At 53.0% G+C, this 21,920-nt stretch overlaps 10 protein-coding genes across 10 annotated transcripts; 4 read left to right on the top strand and 6 right to left on the bottom strand.

Moving 5' to 3' along the window:
• HD553DRAFT_334456 (uncharacterized protein) lies at nucleotides 1-2,235 on the top strand. The gene is made up of 4 exons (XM_046182146.1): nucleotides 1-1,546; nucleotides 1,620-1,688; nucleotides 1,756-1,980; nucleotides 2,045-2,235. Exons 1-4 carry the CDS (start codon nucleotides 88-90, stop codon nucleotides 2,221-2,223), a joined length of 1,932 nt encoding a protein of 643 aa, XP_046038164.1. The 5' UTR covers nucleotides 1-87; the 3' UTR covers nucleotides 2,224-2,235.
• Nucleotides 2,236-2,320: 85 nt separating this feature from the next.
• Nucleotides 2,321-4,577, bottom strand: HD553DRAFT_340586 (pyridine nucleotide-disulfide oxidoreductase-domain-containing protein; the record flags this gene model as incomplete). Its single annotated transcript, XM_046182567.1, has 8 exons — nucleotides 2,321-2,339; nucleotides 2,411-2,518; nucleotides 2,582-3,249; nucleotides 3,323-3,618; nucleotides 3,688-4,008; nucleotides 4,086-4,167; nucleotides 4,248-4,432; nucleotides 4,556-4,577. The coding sequence occupies 8 exons, from the start codon at nucleotides 4,575-4,577 to the stop codon at nucleotides 2,321-2,323; spliced, it is 1,701 nt and encodes a 566-aa protein (XP_046038163.1).
• Nucleotides 4,578-5,175: 598 nt separating this feature from the next.
• On the bottom strand, nucleotides 5,176-7,170 carry HD553DRAFT_340585 (putative COP9 complex subunit 6; the record flags this gene model as incomplete). Its single annotated transcript, XM_046182566.1, has 9 exons — nucleotides 5,176-5,322; nucleotides 5,467-5,535; nucleotides 5,641-5,744; nucleotides 5,901-5,993; nucleotides 6,106-6,391; nucleotides 6,479-6,567; nucleotides 6,645-6,884; nucleotides 6,968-7,038; nucleotides 7,121-7,170. The coding sequence occupies 9 exons, from the start codon at nucleotides 7,168-7,170 to the stop codon at nucleotides 5,176-5,178; spliced, it is 1,149 nt and encodes a 382-aa protein (XP_046038162.1).
• Nucleotides 7,171-7,524: 354 nt separating this feature from the next.
• HD553DRAFT_308113 (mitochondrial ribosomal subunit protein-domain-containing protein) lies at nucleotides 7,525-8,919 on the top strand. The gene is made up of 3 exons (XM_046179501.1): nucleotides 7,525-7,827; nucleotides 7,928-8,319; nucleotides 8,413-8,919. Exons 1-3 carry the CDS (start codon nucleotides 7,569-7,571, stop codon nucleotides 8,590-8,592), a joined length of 831 nt encoding a protein of 276 aa, XP_046038161.1. The 5' UTR covers nucleotides 7,525-7,568; the 3' UTR covers nucleotides 8,593-8,919.
• A 95-nt stretch (nucleotides 8,920-9,014) lies between these two features.
• HD553DRAFT_368170 (uncharacterized protein) lies at nucleotides 9,015-10,383 on the top strand (the record flags this gene model as incomplete). Its single annotated transcript, XM_046184134.1, has 3 exons — nucleotides 9,015-10,009; nucleotides 10,071-10,204; nucleotides 10,338-10,383. The coding sequence occupies exons 1-3, from the start codon at nucleotides 9,398-9,400 to the stop codon at nucleotides 10,381-10,383; spliced, it is 792 nt and encodes a 263-aa protein (XP_046038160.1). The 5' UTR covers nucleotides 9,015-9,397.
• A 35-nt stretch (nucleotides 10,384-10,418) lies between these two features.
• HD553DRAFT_282388 (uncharacterized protein) lies at nucleotides 10,419-12,847 on the bottom strand. Its single transcript, XM_046178156.1, has 4 exons — nucleotides 12,410-12,847; nucleotides 12,087-12,319; nucleotides 11,140-12,021; nucleotides 10,419-11,074 (listed from the first exon to the last, which is right to left on the bottom strand). The coding sequence occupies exons 1-4, from the start codon at nucleotides 12,805-12,807 to the stop codon at nucleotides 10,821-10,823; spliced, it is 1,767 nt and encodes a 588-aa protein (XP_046038159.1). The 5' UTR covers nucleotides 12,808-12,847; the 3' UTR covers nucleotides 10,419-10,820.
• On the bottom strand, nucleotides 12,848-14,947 carry HD553DRAFT_294035 (NAD dehydrogenase). The gene is made up of 8 exons (XM_046178449.1): nucleotides 14,654-14,947; nucleotides 14,566-14,582; nucleotides 14,362-14,500; nucleotides 13,969-14,284; nucleotides 13,735-13,893; nucleotides 13,574-13,671; nucleotides 13,344-13,517; nucleotides 12,848-13,288 (listed from the first exon to the last, which is right to left on the bottom strand). Exons 1-8 carry the CDS (start codon nucleotides 14,813-14,815, stop codon nucleotides 13,076-13,078), a joined length of 1,278 nt encoding a protein of 425 aa, XP_046038158.1. The 5' UTR covers nucleotides 14,816-14,947; the 3' UTR covers nucleotides 12,848-13,075.
• Nucleotides 14,948-15,052: 105 nt separating this feature from the next.
• On the top strand, nucleotides 15,053-16,556 carry HD553DRAFT_334451 (domain of Kin17 curved DNA-binding protein-domain-containing protein). The gene is made up of 4 exons (XM_046182145.1): nucleotides 15,053-15,242; nucleotides 15,319-15,406; nucleotides 15,473-15,574; nucleotides 15,643-16,556. The coding sequence occupies exons 1-4, from the start codon at nucleotides 15,185-15,187 to the stop codon at nucleotides 16,463-16,465; spliced, it is 1,071 nt and encodes a 356-aa protein (XP_046038157.1). The 5' UTR covers nucleotides 15,053-15,184; the 3' UTR covers nucleotides 16,466-16,556.
• A 418-nt stretch (nucleotides 16,557-16,974) lies between these two features.
• Nucleotides 16,975-18,721, bottom strand: HD553DRAFT_197827 (uncharacterized protein). The gene is made up of 3 exons (XM_046177075.1): nucleotides 18,335-18,721; nucleotides 17,839-18,241; nucleotides 16,975-17,745 (listed from the first exon to the last, which is right to left on the bottom strand). The coding sequence occupies exons 1-3, from the start codon at nucleotides 18,654-18,656 to the stop codon at nucleotides 17,268-17,270; spliced, it is 1,203 nt and encodes a 400-aa protein (XP_046038156.1). The 5' UTR covers nucleotides 18,657-18,721; the 3' UTR covers nucleotides 16,975-17,267.
• Nucleotides 18,693-21,598, bottom strand: HD553DRAFT_308103 (putative activator of Chs3p). Its single transcript, XM_046179500.1, has 4 exons — nucleotides 21,293-21,598; nucleotides 19,436-21,187; nucleotides 19,290-19,361; nucleotides 18,693-19,216 (listed from the first exon to the last, which is right to left on the bottom strand). Exons 1-4 carry the CDS (start codon nucleotides 21,387-21,389, stop codon nucleotides 19,104-19,106), a joined length of 2,034 nt encoding a protein of 677 aa, XP_046038155.1. The 5' UTR covers nucleotides 21,390-21,598; the 3' UTR covers nucleotides 18,693-19,103.
• Between the last annotated feature and the right edge of the window lie 322 nt (nucleotides 21,599-21,920).

Genomic DNA, 21,920 nt, shown 5'->3' with positions numbered 1-21,920 from the left:
CTCATACTCCTTTGTCGCAGGAAATCACGGCCCATAGCACTCGAGTTGATGTATCTGGGACCTATCAAATCTCCAATCTAGCTGGTAATGAATCGCCAGCTATTCGCGTCGTGCAACAAGACCGTCATCAGAACATCCCACAAACACATCAACAACCAGAACAGCAATAACAACATGCTGAGTATGAACATGCCGGGAGGGTATACCTCATCGCCTATGCCCAGTTCGGGACAAGCCAGGTGGGACGAAAGATTAGAGGAAGAATCTCAGCGGACGTATAGTCCTTGGTCGGGGAGACTAGTCTTTGCAAAGACTCGGAAGGAGGAGAACAATAACGGTCTCGCTGATGAGCGAAATGAATGCACTCGTCGCGGGTCGACATCTTCGAACGATCAGTCAGGCTTCTCGGAGCAGGAAGACGAGGTTCAACATATCAAGACTATCACTAGAAATATCCACAACGTTGATAGGTACGACGACATAAACAAGAACGACCCCGATATCCGCTCTTCTCTCCTAATCGACCGGATCATCGACCTCACTCTTTCACCGTCCCCATCAGGATCGAAATCTCGGATATCGGATCAGGACGAGCAGATGATCACTCCTATTCGAGCCAGACCTCGAGCGGTGGCACGATACGCCTCGCCCGAATGTAGAACCGCCATGAGTCCCCTAAAACCCAGGTTCAGTGGGCCTGCTCAACAACAGCCAAAGGTCGGAATGAAGACCTTGCACCCGTTCTTCAATCCGCCGACCGCTGCTTGTGGGTCGCCGTCGAGCCCGTTACCGCCTTTATCGCATGCGCCTAGATTGTCCATGAGGACGCTCCAGCCGGGTAGTCAGAGCACCGAGTCTGCTACCTCTAGCAGTCAGGCCAGTACCAGTACCTACACGAGTACCAGTACTGGTACTAGCTCCACTACCACTTCGCCCGGGTCTTATCGTCGACCCGTACAGGTGCTTCGAGGGTTGCAGAATTCGAGAGTCGTCATAGAGGAGAGGATTGCGACCGGTCATCGAGATCTGTGGACCTGGGGCAAATCTCGCGAGGTCGAGAAGGTGCCGGACGATTTGATCTTGGACTTTGACGCTCTTAACCTCGATGCCAGAGCTTTGCCGAAGTCTGCTACTACCGCAAACCCGAGCAAAGCTACCACGAATCTCCCCCCGAGCAAGACCACAACACTGGTCAAGCCAAAGGTCGCCGCTGCACCGAAACCCGCCGAACCTGAAATCGCACCTGAACCCGTGATCCCCAGACGCCCTGTCAACAAAGCCTTCTTTGATGTTCAGGATCTCCCCTTCTTCTCCTACAAGTCCCTCAAACCGCCTCCGACCATCGTCTACACTTGTTGTCCGGACGAGACGAATGACCTCTTGCCTCTCCTGAAAGGCGACGTCGTGGGATTCGACATGGAATGGCCCGTTAATTATCGTCGATACAAGGGCTCGACCAAGGCGACAAAATTGGACGACAAGACGGCGTTGATACAGATCTGTGATGACAAGATAGTTTTGTTGTTGCACTTGTCAAAGATGAGATGTGAGTCCATGAGGTTCGGATTTACGAAGTCTTGCTGTTGCAGAACAATACTAATTCGTTACCTGTTGCGCAGCATTTCCTAAAGGGCTTATGAACCTGATCAACAACGAAAAGATCTTCAAGGTCGGTGTTAACATCCGGGGTGAGTCTCAGGTGATGTCAGTCTCATTAGTGTAAGTTCAAGTCTAAACTACTACGTACACGTACAGGAGACGCCCGAAAAATTCACCAAGATTATGAATACGTCGACCCCAAGTCGATGCTCGACCTGTCATTCTTGGCACGCGCAGTCGACCCGGACAATTGTGGCAACGGGAGCCAGCTCATCTCGCTAGCTCGGTTGACCCGAGGATACATCGGGAACGATCTGAACAAGGACGACGGGTTGAGGAAGAGCGATTGGAGTTTGGCGTTGGACGAAGATCAGAAAGAGTGTGAGACTGCGTTTTCTACATGTTGAAGCGAATGACAGCTGATTCTCATGCACCAATCTGCCAGACGCGGCCAACGACGTCGTGGCGTCGATGTCGATCTATCGCAAGCTTGAGCAACTAGCGAAGGAACGCGGTCTTCGTGTCGATAGGGACGAAATCTGCAATCCTCCACCTCCCGCGCCCCCAGCTGCAAACAGCGTCGCAGCCTACTGGGCTCGTCGCAGAAGTTGGGGCAAAAAGTGATGCCTTCTCCGTGGCCGAGGTCGATAATGATGATAATGAGGAAATATATACGACAAAACAAGGGGGACCCGCATCTATATGACAATGTGTTTTACGCTCACTCTCGGGAAACGTCTCTGCGATTTCGTAATCAGAATCAACGTCAGTTCCGATTATCGGTCTGGTCAACAAAGGGATCTCAACATACCGTCCAAAGATCTTGACCTTCATCCAGTCGAGGATGACCAAGGTTCGGTTACGAGCACTGTATAGGGTCGAGACGTATGCAGACCTCCAGAAGAGGTAGGTAGCGACACTATCAAATCAAAGGAGGTCAGCTCGGCAAGTTCACTCGACTCGCGCCGAGTCCGGTACATACCCTCCACTGGCAAAGTTTCCGTTGAAGAAGGGCAGGTCGGCAATGGCCTTTTCGCTACCGATGTAAGCGAGCGAACCCTGGTGAGAGTAGTGGAAGGGGGGCAAGTCCAAGGCCTTGTTCAATCGCTTGACGGTTCGCTCGACATCGTCACCGGGAGCCTTTTCACGCATCTCGGCGAGTTGCTCCTTGAGCTTTTCAGCCTGAGCCATCTTGGCGAAAGTCCTGGCGAGGTAAGTTCCCTGCTGACTGGCAGCCTGGGCGGTGGGCGCGTAAGAGGTGGCGGTACAGTCACCGAGAGCAAAGATCTCGGGTGCTCCGGCCAATCGCATGTGGCCGTCGACGACAAGACCTCGTCGTTGGGTCTGGTGCTCGGGCAACTTGGCCATCAAGTTGCGGGTAATCTCTCGCGAGGTGTTTCCGGTGGCCCAGACCAACAACCCGTAGGGAATCTCCTTGATCTCCTTGTTGGCATCCTGGACGACGACCGACTTTTCACGCACGTCCTTGACCATGGTTCGGGTAAGGACGTCGATCTTGTTCTCCTTGAAAGTGGATTCAGTGTACTGGATGAGTTGTTTGGAAAAGGCAGGCAAGACGTTGGGGAGGGCTTCGATCAGGGTGATTCGGAGCTTGTCGGCGATCTCGGGGTACCACTTTCGCAGGTCGTCCTGTGGCGTTCGTCGTCATCGAGTTTAGCATCGATGTCTGTGCCGGCTCATAACGTCACAGACCCAAACTCACGATCAAGAAGTCGTGCAACTCTCCGGCGTACTCGACACCGGTAGGACCTCCACCGACAACAACCATGTGCATGAGCCTCTCGATCTCTTCCTCGGTCTGTCCGGCAAACGCGGCGGTCTCGATACAGTCCAAGAGTTTACGTCGGATCCTGTCGGCATCCTTGAGCTCCTTCAAGAAACAAGCGTACTCCTTGACACCCTTGATACCGAAGGTCTGGTTCTCGGCACCGACGGCGTAGACGAGGTAGTCGTAAGGGATGGTCACCTTGGACGAGGTGGCGGTGAGTTCAGAGTTGTCTAGCAGGTCGAGCGAGAGGTCAGCCAGCTTGCGGGCGGGGTAATCAACAGGCGCTCAGCGCGACTCACCCTCGATGGTAACAGTCTTGTTGATAGGGTCGACGTCGGTAGCCTCTGCCTCGTAGACCGCGACCTTTCTCTTCTTGTGCCTGGTGATGAACCTAGTGGGCTGGATGATCGACCTAGCCTCCAAAGTTCCTACGGTGACCGAGGGCAAGAGCGGAGAGAACAAGAAGTAGTTTCGAGGAGAGATGACGACGACGTTGTATTCCTCGTTGTCGAGCTGCTTCAAGAACGAGGTGGCTCCCCATCCGTTACCGAGGACGACAACGGTCTTCTTCTTGGGGTCCTGATCGAGCTGGGTACCGGGGTAGAGGTCCTTCTGGGTGACTGAGAGTGGAGGGCGTTTGCGTTTGTAAGCTTTGAGTACGAGCGAGATGATAGGCAGACCTGGATCCCGAACTCACAGTAGATGAAGGTACCGGCTCCGGCGACGACGACGAACAAGACACCTCGAGCGAATCTAGTCCTGAACCTTCCAAATCCGCCCTGAAATTCGTCAAAGCCTCATGATATCAGCTTGCTGTCCTCTTCATATCATCTCTTCAAGATTTCACGCCGAAACCCACCTTCTTCTTGGTGCCCTCCTTGACGGTCGGAGCAGCATCGGTAGCAGGGACCTGAGGAACAGGAGGGGGAGTGACGGGCGTCTGGGCGTACGACCGTTTGCTCAGAGCGAGGATAGGGGAAGCGGGTCGGATGGACCTCGAGGTGATCCTAGTCGGGGTGGAGAGGAGAGGTCGGGCGAGGGTAGCTGTGTTGACATGATTTCATAACGGAGTGCATGAGAAGAGGGAGGCGAGGTCAACAACCGAAACAACTCGAGCGGACGTCGAGTTGCCATCTGAAACACCACCTGATACACTTCAGTACTCACCAAGATGACGAGCAGACGACATGGTTGCTGATTTTGTCTTTTTCGAACTTTTGTGCGGGGTGGGCCTTTTTTTTCGAATAGATCGGTTTTGTTCGGGCGAGAGATTGGGTGCCCGGTGAAATACCAGACCGAAGGGGTCGTGTGAGGAGGAGGGCGAGGATTAGATAAGGACTAGGAGACCACGATGAAGGGAGAGAAGAGAAGTCGTTGGAAGCGATGATCAGGACGAATATTGCTGGTTGTTGTTGGCGATATCGTCGTCGTCGTTGACGTCGTTGAGGCTCTCGCTTCCTCTCCTCCCCCCCCTTCGCCCGTCTCTCGCCTGCGCGCCTGATTGGTAGCCTCTCTCCTCTCGGGTGCCTTCCCTTCGACAACCGATTGCTCATACGCGTCGCCCTCCCGACATCCTTTTCAGTCAAGATAACAAACAGGAAAAAAAAAACAGATGAAAATCACCCGCCTATCGTCCGGTGACAATCTCGGTCGCTCGGATCGGACCTGGATCGGACCTAATAGTCGTCTGGGGCATAGGACTCTTTGTACACATCGGAAATCGTAGATCGTAAAAACAAAATGTCGTAAAAAAAGGACGCAATTCGTAACCCCCGGATCCGTCCTCTTCACCTGCCACCGCGTCTCGTCCTCTGTCCACCCTTCTTACCAGCGCCCGACCCGCCTCCCATACCGATGTTCATACCCATCATGGCAGGTCCGGCGCCAGGCTTGTCCTCGGTCCGACCGTAGATCAGGGCAAACTTGTCGGTGAGCTGCAAAAGTCCAGGAGTCGAGCGTTGCATCAGAGATACCGCTCTGTCGGAAGGTTGTTCGGGGGATAATCGGGGATCGCGATGGAAACAAGTGAAGGGGTAATGCGGGTAAGACAGGGGATGGGGAGATCGATCTTGACTCACATCGTTCAGCCCAGCGACTTGTTTCGTCAGACTAGCCAGGTAACCCATCAACTGGGTATCCGTATACTCCTGCAAGACGGGACAAGTTCGCAATACCAGACGACAGCCGGTATCGTGTCGCTGTCAGCGCTTCGTTTCGACCCATTTACATCGCACACGAGAGGCTGGACGTACGGTCAAGAACTCCAATTGAAAGTCTTGATCCGACATGACCGGCAGGCCAGAAACGAGCGCCGAGATTTCGCGGACGACCTGATGGTCCATCTTCATTGTCGAGTCTGGAATTTGACGGCGTCAACCACGTCACAAACCGCGTATGACGACATGACACGAACAGAAGAACGCAAGAGGGTCAGCGTCGGCAGACTATGGGGATTGTGGATATGTATGGAGTGACGGCTCAGGGGTCACATGCGGATGGTCTTTGAACGTACCTCTGATGACTCCGCTGATGTAGTTGAGGAGGACGACCATCCGATCGTGTAACATCTTGATGGCATTCCTCTGTGTATTCAGATGCGCTACCACTATCGTATCCCATACCACGTCGAACGCGCCGACCAAATGGTGTATTCGTCAGTACTATCTCGTTTCAACCCAAACCGAGGCACACCGATATCCAACCCGAATCCAACTCACAACCCTCATCACCAACCCCATCCTGCTCCCCACTACCTTCCCCACCACCGGCAACAGCCTTGACAGCCCCATCCACGGCGATCCTTTCAGCTTCCCCCGTCTCGACCGTGTAGCCCAGTTCCAAAAAGGGAGCCGCTTTCGTATTGTTTGCATCTTGGGGTTGGGCGAGGGCAGACTCATAGATTCGGAGAGGGAGGTCGGAGGAGTTGAAGGTGGATTTGGTACTGGACGACGCGGAGGGTGGGGTCATCAGTAGGAAGAGAGGGGTCTCGAGGATAGGTAAGAACTGTGTGCAAGACGAATTTGAAGATCGGGATCACGAATCAGCACCGGAGATTTGCTACGGTAAACTTGACATATGGGTTCGACTCACCTGTTTATGCAATCCCAAATCGTCACCTGTAGGTTCTTCTCCGATGGAATACCATCCAACGATATCCAAGGTGGGGAAGACTTCCTTGTCTGCATAAACGCCAACGGAATATATAACGATGCAATTAGCTCGAATCCAAATACGGCAGTACACATGAACGGCTCACATTGTCCACGACGTTTCTCCAGAAATTCCATATCCATCAAAGAACCCCCACTTCCACTTGCACTTGCACTTCCAGCACCACTACCGCCCGTACTAGCGCTACCGTTCCCGCTTGCAGTCGCATTTTCTCCATCACCGGTATTGGCGTCCATATCGACGTCCGCGACGGCCAACTTGAGCTCGAATGTGTTGATCACCGAGACTTCTCGGCCGGATTGGGTTCCTAGAAGAGCTCCATAAGCTTCAATATTCACACGTATTCGAATGGTCAGCCACTGCGTTCAGAGATGAATGCGGTATGTGAGGACGATAAGCGGAACTCACTCTTTTCAGAACCTCGACGTAGAGAATTTCGCATGTAATGTTCGGAGATGTTCAGGATGGGAAGAGGATGCCTGCGACAGCGAACATAGATCAACGACCATGTTAGCGCGATATAACAAACATCAAGAAAGTCTGGAAGCTCTAGGCACGCACAGGCTTATGGACAATCCGGTGTTGCTCGTATTCGGTTTGGAAGATGTCATCGTGAAAGAAGGTCGTCAAGGAGAATTTGGGATCGGGGTCGTCAGGAGTCGTGTGAGAATGGGTCTTTCGAGAGTATACAGCTAGCTTGATTTGGCCTTGGATCAGGTTCTCTATGAAAGTCGTGTCGGTTGGGATGATGGTGGTATTGTATCGCAATGGAAGTGACTAGAATGAGGTCAGGATGTCGATACCACAACGTTACGAATCGCATCATCATCGAGGTCGCTCGGAAGCAAATTCAAAGTCGATGACCTATGGGTCAACGAGAAGTATCGGGTCTGGGGGAGGTGACCTTTTGAACAGAACTCTGGGTTAGTTCAACTTTCCTCGATTGCGAGATGGTGTCTGATCAAGCTCGCTCTTCGACAGGGTAACCAAACCGATCACTCTCACAACCATGAACTGCCGAACAACCATCACTCGGACCATCCGTTCACCTGCCCTCCGACCTTTTTCCACCTCATCACCCGCTCTCGCCCGAGGGAACGACAGTCGGGATGCGACCGACACTCGACGTGCAGACCCCTGGGACATCAAGAACGTCCAGCCGTTTCAATTCGATGACACCACTACGCTGGGTCATATGATCTTAGAGAAACAGAGGGAAAAGCTGGGTTCGTTGATGAGGATTGAACAGGATCGAGAGCTGCTACGAGGTGAGTTTGATCTTGTTTCTGGGAATATTAAGCAGTAGACTGCTGAGCTCAGCTCCTTGGCCTGACACGTTGTATCGTGTCCTATATCGCTCGTATTTAGAACGAGCCAAAGCGTTCCCCTTTCAACCCCCCTCGCCATCAACTCACTACCTCCGCGTGACATCCTTCCTAAACACCTCCAACCCCGCCGACCCGCTCTCCTCAAAGAAACTCCTCCGAGTGCCCATCTCACGCTTGCCCCTCGACTCTCCAGAATCTATCAAACGTTTCAAGCTGTTAGCTGGGACCAGATGGATCCCGCCAAAGGACAAGGAAGGAAACCTCGCGGTCAACGCTGATGGGACGCTCGTGGAGGGCGTCGAGTTCAAAAAGGGGTCTGAGACGGATGAAAAGGAAGGGTGGTTCGAGATGAGCGAGGAAGGATGGAAAGAGGGTAGGATGAACAGGAAGTGGTTGAGTGACGTCTTGGACGGGCTGGTCAAGGAGTCCAACGTGAGTTCGCGGGTGAATAACGCGCTCACAAACCTTTCTTTCGAAAATTACTGAACCTTCTTTTCCGTAACCCTGCATTATACCTTACCGCAGAATCCCGAATCCACCGTTGCCTCATCAACCCCTCTAGACCTCCGATACCACCTGGCTCGTCTGCACAAGAAGAAACGGACGAGACAGACCCAGGGGACGCATAACGTGGAGAGGCGACGGGGGATGGTAGAGAGGGGTGTGGGCGGCGGGGTGAAGGGGTTCCCAGAAGGGTGGTTGTAAAACGGCCCAATATGACAGGTCGAGGGGAATAACGGTGGATTCACATATTTATGCGGATCGGCTCAAGTAGAGGGAGAAATTACATGTGCATAGCGAATATATTGTCCGGGATAGAGTATCCCAGGGTCGGGTCTAGCCTTGAAAGTGTAGCAGTAGATGCCCACTGCGTCGAGGAAGAATCGACGCTGTTCGTCGAGGACTTCGAGAGTTCTGGGCCTTCGGAGGATGTCTTGTCATTCCCATGCGTGCTCGTCTGCTTCTCGGCGCGACCCCCCTCTTTCTCGGGCGGCGCAGTCTGCGTCTGATTGGGTTTCTCGCGTTTCTCTGAGATCTCTGACGTCTTTTCCATCGTATGGTGTGTTGTTTGCTTGAATTAGAGTTTGATTACCCCTCGTTTCTAGACTGTTACGAAGACGAACATACGCATGATACATAATACAGGGCTATCTACACTGATTGTCATACAAGCAAGCTCTACTCGGAAGCTTGAGGGTCAGGGTTATGAGAGTATTCCTTTGTCGGAATCGTGGCCGGCATGATCGGCATGACGACAGAAGTTGCAATAATAATCTCACTTGAACATGCTCTGGCCTTCCTTTTAGGCTCATGTCACACCGCGTGGGCCTCGCCCACTGCCTTGGGAGATCGACTAGAATTTGCCTCACTCGATCCTTTCAGGTAGTCACGTCATAAGAACAATGACCGGGTCGTGGGTGCCGTATATATACAGGCAGCCATTTGGTCTTTGTCACGATGCCACCGAAGCCGGCCGTGACTGACAGCTCCATATCTACTTGAGTCAAACATGAGCTATTACCGGAACGATACCTCTCTGAATCATGAGGCCTTTGGTCAACAGGGCCACCGGAGTATCCAGTTCAGGCTCTTGCCCAATGGCGATGTGCTGATGCAGTACTCAAGGTCAGTACTGCATCCTAAAAACCATCAGATCCTCCTACCTGTGCGCTACTACTTGGTCAAGCATGAATGGTTTGTTCAGGCCAAAGACGATGTTATGGAAGGCGGAAATGGTGGTCACCGCTGGCCAGGAGCTCATGACATCAAGAGCCTGAGATGTAAAGGAGGACAAGAGGCGATCCTTCGTCTCCTTCAAACCCGTCTCTTTGCGTCAGAAGAGTTCGCTTATGTATGGAGATCCGATGCCCTGCACCCGCGATTCCCGCCAAATGCTCCGCATGGGGAAGCATTCTGGGCGAGGATTTGGTCAGCAAAGGGTCATACGGAGGGATGGTGGCAGGGAGACAAGCAAGAACAATGGTGCATGCAGCACCAATTGCTCATGCTCCGGTCACAAAAGCCCGACTGGACAGAATCTTGCCTTGGTTCAGTGGCAGACCTACCTCCCTTAGTTGATCCTCCAGGGACTCAACAGTACACGGATATTGGTTCTTTTCAGGTGAGTTTGTATGTACAACCTTGTTCTGGTATGGAACTTAGCCTCTGTTGAAAACAATCAGAGCCGAAGTGATACATCTGTCTCCGCTGTCAGACCAAGCTACCACCTTATATCTCATGAGGAAGGCGGCGAAACCATTGTCAATGAGAGCCTTGAATTGGAGATGGCTCGAGCGTGTCTTGACTCATCGTTCGGGTGAGTTGGACGGCTGCTCTCTACCGTTACGATGAGCTCACTTCAGTAGCTGATCTCATATGTTCATCATGCCGCAGATTCACAATCACTCGACAGACTATGAACTAACGTTGATGTGCTCGCCTGCCGATAGGTTTCCCGTACCCTGTTTTATCTTGTCCTGGACGTGTGATAAATGATCATGTACCAATAATACTATATATGATTATTCAACGCTCTCTTGCGAATTGTGTCTGGCCCGGGACAGACGCCGAAAGATGCGCGGGCCTCATATATATTATTATATAAGTCTTTTCATCTGACGGTTGGTACGAAGAAATACGCTACAGGCTATAAATCAATGAAGCTGTATCATAGGCTATTCCTCGAATGGGTTACCCGGCCCGGCCGTTGTCTTTGTCTCAAGACTCTGACGAAGTGATAGCTCCCAGGATCGGTTACAAGGTATGGTCATTGGTTCACCCTAGCTCACACCTTCCTTACGATCTTCAGACACATCGCTCGGCAGTACACGCGCGCGCGGCTTGAAACGCAGAGCGCTGCTTGACGTGCTTCCGCATCTATTCTTAATCGTGAAATCGTACAAGCGATGACGGTCTGGCTTCGAAAAGAGCCATCACATTCGCGTTGCTGAGACTCTCGCTGGAGTTTCCGTAGTTTTATTACCAGTCGACGCTTCAGTCGATCCCAAGTCATGTGCTACCGCCCCGTCCAAGACAGTTCTTGCAAACATCCTCGCTGGTACCCTTTTCGTGAACAACTCGTCCAGCTCGATCGACGACCTTTTACGCGTCTCGGGCAAGCGGAAGTAACACCATGTCAGGCAAAGCGCAGACGATCCTGCCCAGAAGAATCCTGCTTTGCCTCGCCCTGTCATAAGCCGTAAGAAATCAGCACAGTGTGAACGAGTCTGTTAGAGGAAGTTCGGCACTTACAATTGAGGGCTGTCTTGTTGATCTGGTAGTTATGGAGGACATTGCTCAAGATGGCCGTCGTTACGTGCGCCGCTCGAGCTAGGACGACGGTCTTTGGTCTCAATCTCGTCGCCGGAATATCCGTGATGATTGTGTAGGTCACGGGTCCGACGGTGAGATAATATGTTACAGCGAATACGTAACATAGTCCTCCCGTCGCCCACGCGTAGGCAGACGTCGGAGCCGGGATTCCTAAGACGCCTATGCCCAGCAGCGCGACGATCAAGACACTCAGTCCGAGCAGGTAGACCGGTCTTCTTCCGCACTTCGAGAGAATGAACCATGTTCCAAAACAACAGACAAGGGCGATGCCCGCTGCTCCGACCGTCATGGAAAAGGAGGCCGAAGGGTCCAGGCCGGCTTGCTGCATAAAATAGGTCGAGTTGGCCAGAACGAAACCGCAGAGGCAAGGAATGGCGAACGTGATGCAAGCGATCTCAGTCCGACGCCGATTGGTACCTCGAAACAGCTCGGCATAAGATATATGCGTGGCTGTCTTCGCCTCTATCCGGTTCGTCCGATCGATCTCATCGAGCCGCCGATCCACTTGCGCTTGCGTGATACACTTTCCACCAAGACGACGAATCGCCACGGCCGCACGGTCGTGTCGCTCTGTCTTGACACACCATACTGGCGATTCCGGGGCGGATATGCAAATCGCCGCGATAGGCAACAGCCAAGCCCATTGAAGGGTAAAAGGAACCTTGTACGCCAATTCCGTCAGGTCGTTGACATAGGCGCGAAGTACCCCGCTCGCGAGCAGCGAACCAAGAGTCCAGCAGATTTGGGTCCAGGTGGTAAGGTACGGGTGAAGAGCAAGCGGCGTGATCTCGGTAGCATAGACTGCGGGTCAGAGGGCATGAATGAGCTGGTTTTCGATTCCTTACTGGTAGTACGCGTGGACTCACCATTGCTCAGCGTCAAGAAGGTAGAGAGGGGTAGCCCAATGAGAGTCTGTGCAGCTATCAATACACCGACATTTGGAGCAAACACTTGCATGGCAATGATAGGTGCCAGAGACGCCAGGGCGGCGAGTTGGGTCGGACGTTGACCGAACCTGTCCACCGAGTAGCCTACAAGGGAGAGACCGACGAGTTGACCGACTTTGGTAGACTGCCGGAGGAGAGTCTGAGTTCCGGCGCTACAAGTAAAGAGTGGTTTGTAAGCCAAGCGATATCGAACAGTGGAATGGATGAGAGACGACCTAAAGAACAAGGTTTGGAATACCTACTCGATATTCCACTTCCCATTCTCCAACTGCGTGCCGAACCTCTTCGCAAACGCAGGCAGAGCAAAGAACCCGCTAATCAGACTCGCATCGTACGCTTCCATTACGATGCTAGCTGATATAGCGAGCGACCAGAGTACGGCGACTCGATGGGTCTTGAAGGTCTCCCGAAGGCTAGGTCGATCGAGCTCATGATCAGCCTGCTCGAGACCGCGATACTGTCCGGCATCTGGTACAGTAGGAGCTGCCGGGTCCTGATCTAGGCTTCTGCGGCCGTTCTTTGGGCATGTCAAAGACCCATGTCGAGCTATGACGGGCAAGACGTCTAGACCATAGGGCTCTTTCTGGTCCGAGTTGCGATCCGCAGTCTTGACCTCGAGATCATCTGCGCCAGCATGCATAGAGTCTATTTCGACGCCTGCCGATCTATATCAGAGGGATGGTCTAGCTACAAGGTAACAGCTATTCAAGCCAAAGTGATAGTGACTGGCTGAATATCAGTCTTTCATGAACGAGACTCAGTGAGTTGCCCATCGGTCAACGTCAGCTTTCTGTCACGTGATCATGCAAAAGGCCCGATCCGATAACGACAATGCCCGACCAGCCAATGAAGCCGCACGCAAAGACCAGAGCATCAAGAGTCGACATGTTTCATATCGCTCGATGCCGCTAGTTCCTAGGCAGCGACGCCTCGACGTCCTGCGCTACTGCCAGACTACTCGTCAACCCTGGCGAGTTGAACCCGCAGAGCGCCATCAGACCGGGACGTGAATCCGGGTCAAAGTTGATGTGGAAATCGGTAAACCCGCTGCCTGGCGGGGACAAGTTTGGTCGGATACCAGCATAATCGGGTTGTAAGTTGTCTGGGTTGATGCCAGGTAGCTGTAAGAGGGTATCTCAGTATCTACCCGCTCAGCAAATTATACTGGAAACGCACGTAATCCTGGATAGCCCGCGCCATCTCATCCTTACGCCCCTCCGACGGCCTCAAATGCCGTTCCCACCAATCCTGATCCTGATCCTCGTCCATCCCAGGCTTGTCTACTGGGTCGATCCTGGCGATAGGCTCGACGTCGGGTCCAAACTTGACGTTTCCCGCCAAGTCCAGCGTCTGGGCGTGTGGATCAGCTTCGAAGGCGTGTATGAAAATCGTACAGCTTGGCTCACTAGATGCGTTCCTAAACCCTCTAGACCTGGTTCCGGACATGGATAGAGTAATCTCGAGACTGATCCGACACCGGGACCCTTGTAAGACAAGTACGAGCCTGCGAATCGTTCAATCAGCTAGGCCACATGAGGTAAACCGCATCGAGCTGCTCTCGGCTGACCTTTTGTGTAATGCGCTGTCAACTGTTCGTGTCGCGGCAACAATGGGTTCAACAGATTGACACAACTAAGCCCCGCCGAGAGGACGAGATTACGCGTTAGGATAGCGTCCGGTTGAGAGGACGCCCCTGTGATGGTCTGGACCACCCAACCTTCTTTGTCTAGATCAGATCAAATCCAGATTTATATAGATCAGCCTTCTACCTGCTGCACAGCAAACTGATTACTGCGCTGACCTGGATCTATCCTTACGACCTTTGTACCCAGGGCTACACTCCCGCTCCCCTCACCCCGCTCTTCCTGGATCTCGGCCTGTAGCGAGTCCATGACGGCATGACTGTCCACAATCCCACTCTCCGTGCTCAACATTGCGCACAACACGTTTGAGCCCAGGTCGGGCTCCATATCCTTGCATTCGTTTGGCAGAATGAAATACGTCGGTACGCCTTCGCCCGAGGGGGAGTAGGAAGGGTCGTTGAGAATCGGTTCTTGGAGATCCGAGTGAAGCCGATCGAGGTACATGATCTGGCTTTTCGTCGTAGCTACGATCATCTGGGAAAACGTCGAGCAGCATTCTTGTTGAGTTCTTCCGCTGTCGACGTTCATCTGGTTTGTGTAGGCTAACTCACCTTTTGCGTCTTTCGGTGTGGAATACTGAGGCGTTCGCACCTCTCGTACATGAGCTCTCTGCCTCGGACACAATACCGCATTTTGAGGGAGTCTAAGGGGTAGTAGATTCCAGCGTGGATCACCTCCGAATTCCGAGAGCTGAAGCAAGGGTGCCCATGTCAGGCCAGTAGCAGCTATCATTGGCTGTGTTTGTCGCTTCTTACCTTGTCTCCTGCCCGATCTGACATAGGCATGATGACATATGATCAGCCACATTCGATCTCAAAGAATCTATTATCCCGTCCGGATCACCTTTCCGTGCCTCTCAACCACCACAGTCGTCTCATCCGGTCGCATCTCCCTCAACCTGGCACCCACGGCCAGTCCAATGACGCCTGCACCGACGACGAGGTTATCTACGCGCTGGTCCGGAGCTCGAAAAGCATATCTTTGAAGTTGCTTGATGGCTTGCATGGTGTGAAACGGATTTGATCACTACGACCACTGCCAAAGCTCTGTCCGTGCTGTTAATCCGATCGAGACGATGTTTTGAATTGCTGCATGATATTGTTGCAGGGGGGATGGGTATGACGATCGCCGATCTCCTGGGTGATCAACCGTTTATCAAAGAAAACAACCAGCAGCGCCGCAGGAGACTCACTCAATGACGTGTCGAAATCTTCAAATTATTCACTCAGCCAGGCTAGGAGCAGCACATCATCAACAGACTCTTGTTCGCCTTTATGACTTCACATCGAGTGAGCGAGCGATCCATCATCGCTTTGGGATCGGACAGGAACTCCACACGATCTCGTCTGAGTTACAGTTTACTACGACTTCACCATGCCACGAGCAGAAGCAGGTTCAGCGAAAGCTATCGGCAATGCCATCAAGGCCAAGGGTGAGTAGCTCGGAAGAGGTCGATATCTCGCCACAACCGCCCAACTCATCTGCTTTTGCACTGCACCCAATTATAGGTCTTGGCCGGCTAGTATGGTACTGTCAGGTCTGTCAGAAACAATGTCGGGACGAGAACGGATTCAAGATGCACTCGCAATCCGAGTCGTGAGTCTGAGCTCCACCCTGGCATCCAGATGAATTGAAATACTGATCTCGCTATGGTCACTTTAGGCATTTACGTCAGATGCTGGTCGTCGGCGAGAATGCAGGCAAGCATATTGATACCTTTAGCAAAGATTTCCAGGACGAGTTCTTGACTTTGCTCTCGAGAAGGTGAGCGCATTCATCTCGTCTTCAGAGTTTCCACACTTCATGCTAACCTTCCCTCGCTTCTAACTCAGACACAACACCCAGCGAGTCCGCGCCAACGCCGTCTACAACGAGTATATCCAGGACAAACATCACATCCACATGAACTCTACCAAATGGGTCACCCTCACCGAGTTCATCAAGTATATGGGTCGGGAAGGTCTGGTCCGGGTGGACGAGAACGAAAAGGGATTCTGGATCCAATGGGTGGATAACTCTCCAAAAGCCTTGGCGAGGCAGGCGGAGATGCAGAAGAGGGAGCGGGCAGATATGGACGACGAACAGAGACAGAGGAGGCAGTTGCGGGAACAGATGGAGAGGGCGAGGTTGCAGGCGGAGGCTAGGGGACAGGGGGAAGTAGCGAAAGGGTTACAGAGAGCCGAGGGGGAAAAGGTCTCCTTGAGCTTGAACTTGGGGGGTCTCAAGCCGAAGGAAGAGACAGTCAAGACTGAGCCGGAAGACACGGTCAAGACTGAATCGGAGGAGACGTTCAAAAGTGAATCGGAAGGGACGGTTAAAACTGAACCGGCAGAGGCGGTCAAGAATGAACCGGCATCACCCTCAACTCCGGTTGCTACGCCAACGGTCACGATGACAAATACGGCAAAGGTCAAGACTGAACCAGCTCCTAACCCTTTGAAACGAGCTGCCCCTACCAACATCTTCAAAACATCCTCCAAGTCATCGAAATCCACCAAAGAATCCACCCCTTCATCCACCCCGAAATCACATCTGGCCGGGAAAAAGTTCTTGACGGCAGCGGAAAGGTTGATGCTCGAAGATCAAGCTAGGGCCGGGCGAAAGATTTCTGGTGGGAGTGGGGGTTATCAGGGGATGGGCCCGAGTCGGCGATGAGCAAATAGAGGCATGGGGCATGAGGGATGAGTTGACGGGTTGTATATGAGTTAGTCTTCACTGTAGCACAATTAACGACATTTTGGTGGGGACCGTACCGAGAGTGGTTATCGAATCAGTTCGAGTTCGTCAGACACGATAAACAGTCGACGATACAGGAACAATGTCCATGTCGTGTTTTCATCGAGATGCATACAGGTGGGTCTGCGTCGCATCTGGCGAAGCAAAGATGGAATGCTTCTCCAGTCGTTCTGTTTGTTCCGTTCTCTCTTCATGCGAACACAAGGCGGCAATCCATGCATGCGGTCTTTCGATTCGCTAAAGGACCTTTTCATAACCAGACGGGAAGGTGATGGCGGTGGACAAGTGGAGGAGGACGACAAATACCAAGGGGAAGCGGCTGAAAGACCCGACGACGAACACGAAAGGGAAACGGCCGAAGGATCCGATCTTCTCTCAATTCGAAAAAGGCCGAGGACGGTGACTTAAGATAGATAACCAAGATGTGTACCTCGAATCTATTCACCACAAATGGGCCTTTGGTCAGACCTGGACCAGCTACAACGATGACACCAAATGTCGCAGACTACTCTTGATACGATCTTTACGGAATCGTATCGGTTTAATCGTCATGGTCGCATCCGGGCGAGACTGTTACATCGAAAGAGAACATCTTGAGTATGTTTCGCCGGGGCCGCACGAATGCCTTCATCTCGGCGATGGCGACGGTAGACCAGTTATCCAATTAATCTTTCTTTGGGTACAAATTCGGGATAGGCATTATTTGGCGCGTTGATGATCGTTATGGAATGTCGTTATGTTGATTGATAGGGGGCGTGCCGTCAATGCAAATTGTTGTGATTGCCCGCCCTAGAGCTTGGGCCTGGGGATTTCCGCGATACGTGATGGTGCAAGATCCAATCATGGTACCAGATGACAATTTGGGAACCCGCAACGGGTTTGTCCGCATCGCCTGCTGTCTTTCAGGTTTCATGAATAGGGAAATTCCCGAGACCGCCATTTCTGCTCGCCTGCAACTCTGACCTTTAAGGCCTCGGGCTATTGGCATATCCCGGCGTACCGACCCTAGATCCGGGTCCAGGTCGGTAGCCCGGACTAGCATACCCCGGCGTTCTCGGTCGAGGTACGGGTGTTCCCGGTGTCCCAGGTGTGCGGGGTGAACGAGGAGAACCGACGGTGAGGTCGTAGTTCGACGTGGTGGAATGTTCAAGCTGACCAGGCGCTGTAGCTCGATTACGGGCGTGATATTCGCTGCGAGCCTATCAAGTGGATCAAGGAAGAAGGTCAGTCTCAAGCGTCTGAATATCTGGACGGGATGAATTCGGTTGGCGGCAATGTAGATAGGAACTCGCCTTTTGAGCATCTCTCTTCTTGCGACTTTTACTGAGTTGATCAGGGCCTGGTGGAGGGCCGCCCTTGATACGTCTGGGATTCTTTTGTCCATTCGTGTACTATACACATAGCCAATAATCATGAACAGGTCGTATCCAGTGCATCGATATCCAGTCTCGAAACAGAATAAACTTACAACATCCTTGACACCCCTAGCTTTCCCCTCTCTGAGCGTCACCACCCCAACATCGGTTATCGACTTCGGATCCAGAATCGGTGCGAACCGAAAGTCTTTACTACCAAGGTCTTGTCTGACGAAGCCCGGAGGATCAGGTATCACGGGAGGGAGCTTGTCTTCCAGGACAACGACACCGAGAAAAGGCAAGAGCTGTGTGACTTGCTGAGTGCCGAGCGGGTAAGGGTCTGTGAACGTAGATGTACATGGATGTATGACTAGGTGTCAGCCGACACTGCACCCTAGTCTTGCTGTAATCTACATCCCGTCACAAGACTTACCCGGCAGACCGCCCAACAGATGGTCATAGTTTTTCGGCGGCTTCTTCCATTCCCGCTTGACGGGAGCCGACGTCGGCGTCGACGGTCCCGCACTCGCATCTGGGTCGGCACTCCCTCGCTTCTCATCCTCTTTGATGTTTTGCTGTTTCTCTGGCTGATGTTCCTCAGGTTCACCGATGTACTCATCGAAGAGCGGCTTCAAGTTCAAACCCGTGAACAGGTCATCGGTGAGAGCGAAAGGAGACGGCGGGATCACGGGGAACTGTTGCTGATAGATCGCGGGAGCGCCGGATGGTCTCCGAATCATATCTGATGGTTCCATGTTCTATATAGTGAGCTCGGATCGATCTGTAAAGCGTAAAGCCGTATCTCGTCGTCTAGATTTGGAGATGTCACAAGTAGTACACCGACCGCATCCTACATCATGTCGTCACCCGTTCACCGGCTCCCATGCGATACTACGGTCGACGCCGAGTCTCGGCTCAGACTCATTTCCGCCTCTATCTATGAAACCAACCATTCCCTCCTTTGTTATCATTCTCCTTATCCCTAGCGGCCTCGTAACCCCAGTATCGATGCAAGAACCTCCTCCTCCGCCTGGCCAACCCAAGCCAGAGGAGATTGAGCCAATCTGCTTGATCATGTAGGGGCTCGGCATCGACTTGTACTCTTTGGTGCTAGTGTATTGACCGCGATCGGCTCCGTTCGATGCCGTTGTATTATATCGTTCATTGCTCGGTTACGTCTCTACATTCCCGTGTAGGGTTTTCTAGGCAATCACACACCCTTCCGCCTTGGCCTCTTGCCGCGAAGGTCGTCCTGCAGGTCGTTTACGTTTAGCCAAGTCTTCTATCCGTTTCTTCGCTTGTTCCGAACCGCTCGCTGCGAGATCAAAGGCGTCAGCTGGGTGTTCAAGGGTCACCCAAGAGATGTCGCCTCGAGAGACTGTACTTACTGGCAGCACGCTGATACCAATGTTTAGCCATCTCCAAATTTTGAGGTACGCCAATCCCAGCTTCAATGTAATCTGCAATACAGCGGTGACAAGGGTCAATCAGCCATCGCGCGAAATTTGTATGACCTGGATGATGCGACACTCACGACCCAATGCGAATTCGGCCTTTGGCAAGCCCTTATTCGCAGCCTTCCTAGCCCAGAGAAACGCCTCCTGATCGTCCTGCTTCAACACTCCCTCTGCACCCGTCAAGAACCACCCGCTCAACGCCAAAGCCGCCTCGGGATCCCCCTTCTCCGCGGCCCGGCTCAACCAGGCGATAGAACGTCTTGGATCCACCGGACAGCCTAGGTGACCGTGTTCGTACGCCACGCCCAGCTTGTACATGGACGGTGCATACCCGAGTTGTGCGGCCTCGGTATAGTGTTCCCTTGCGGCCTCGATAGAAGGAGGGCAAATGTTCGGGGGAAGCTTCAACGCTCGCGGATCCTCATAGATCATCGCAAGTTCGTGCAGCGCATGCGGGTTGTCTTCGTCCGCCTGAGAAGCCGCTCTTCGTAACCACACAACCCCTTCGTTGGGATTCCTAGCTTGTCCCATCGACCCCATGAGAAGGATCATGGCCAACTTGTACATGGCCGCCGTATCCTTCAAAGCCGCCGCCTTGCGGTAGAACAATACCGCCCTATTCATCTCTTTCCTCGTCCCTGCCCCAAGCTCGTTACATACCGCCGTCCTGTAAGTCGCCGCAGGATGGTTGGCCTTGGAAGCTTGCATGTAGAGCTGATAAGCCTTTTCATGATCCACCTGCAAGCCCAACTGGCCCGTACCAAACATGTTGGCCAAGAAGAACTGCGCTTCTGGGTACCCTCCTTCTCCCTTGCCAGCTCCACCTTCCGCGGCGAGCCTTTTCAGGTTCTTCAAGCTCTCCGCTAGCAGGCCATCCCGATACCTCTTCCCCGCCCTCGGATCTGTCGCCGACATGTCCTCCCCGATCTTCCTGGCTGCTTCAATTAGGTACCTGGCAAAGGCGAACTGTGCCTCGGGATCGGGGTCCATCTTCATCCTCGCCCGATAATCGTCGACGAATTCCTTGGTATAAGGAGGTTTCGTCACGTCGATGGCGGCGGAGATGCCTTTACGTTTAGCCTTGCTCGATCCGATCGAGGTCGTCGGCGTACGATGGAGGGTGGAGACGTCGGATGTGGAAGAGACGTTACGCAGAGTACGCGCTCGACTAGGCCCAGGTCCAGAGGGAGGTGGGGCTAGACCGAGATGATCGCTAGCGGCCAGGTAAGGGTTGGCCGGGGTGAATCCCATACCTGGTCCCATCCCTGGTCCCATCCCTGGTCCCATTCCCATTCCGTTTCCATCTTCTTGACTCCCTCGCCTCCCCGGTTCCGACTCGTAGACCGGGTCCATTCCCGGCGTATAGCCTCTATCCACACTGTACACGCTCGCTGGGTAACCTCCTTGTGCCTGTTGTTGCGGCTGATATCCCGGTCCGGCGCTGTTAGACCTAGCGTAACCTGAACTATTGGACATGCTACTCGGCTGTCTGTATAGCGGATAGGCCTGACCGCCATTACCATTGTTGACCTGATCATGACTCGTAATACTGAGCCTATCAAACCCAGCTCCGACATCATCCGATAAAGGCCTTCCCTGATCTTCCCCTCCGTATTGCGATTGTGTTTGCGAGTGTTGCGAGTAGGAAGAATATCCGCGTTGAGGCTGGGGTGGGTGTGAGCCTGTTGGAGGTGCTTGTCCTTGAGCATGGTAAAAAGACGAAGGAGGTGATCGACGGTATTCGGCGGCCCCGGGCAGAGGGTAAGAGTCGATGGGAGGGGCTAGCGGGACAGCTTCTCCGGGATTTCCCAGTGAATGACTCGATTGAGCTGGAATTGTCGTCGGAATATCGGCAATGGACGTGATAGAGTGATGTCAGCCGGGGAATGTGCGTTAAAGACGCTTCCGAATCTGATCTTCTCAGCTCGACATACCATGTCGAACTCCTCGATGATGGTCCTCGGCATTGAAACCAGAAGGACTGACAGTCTGGGCTCTTCTAGGAGGTCCTCTTTGATCTCCTTGCTGCATTGTGTCGTTGTCGAGTTGCCGGCTGATCGCTTTGCAGGACCGGGCTGCGAGAAAGGGGAACGAGGAAAGGTGTTTGTCGTGCGACCTCGTGAGTGAATGGGTGCTGGACCGAAGTGATTCTCGGGGGGGGACGTCGACGCGGAACAGATCGTTATGAGGTCTCCTAATACGACCAGACCAGCGGGTTATTGACTCTTCCAGGCTGTGCTCTGCAGAGGAGACCAAGAGGCCAAGATGTCTATATCGTAGCTATGTAGCTTTGAATATGATGAATGCATCATACCTCTCGTTGCACATCGTCGTTACGCTTCTGAGCTGAGACTCGGAGTCGACCCGTCTGATCCCCGACGGCGTTCATACCACCGCCTCATCGATGTCATACCTCGACCTCGACCTGCTCTTTGCTTGAAACTTGTAGCCAGCGAGTCAAGACCCTCCATCAGACTGTACATTTTCTGTGACCTAGAGTTGCCTTTATCTGGCATCGGCGGCACCGGAACATCCCGATCCCACTTGCTGCGAAATCTCGGG

This window comes from Filobasidium floriforme (genome assembly GCF_021052385.1).
Source record: "Filobasidium floriforme strain CBS 6241 chromosome Unknown HD553scaffold_6, whole genome shotgun sequence".
Taxonomy (NCBI): domain Eukaryota; kingdom Fungi; phylum Basidiomycota; class Tremellomycetes; order Filobasidiales; family Filobasidiaceae; genus Filobasidium; species Filobasidium floriforme.
Note: the sequence above shows the minus strand (reverse complement) of the source record. Positions and strands in the feature narration are given on the sequence as shown.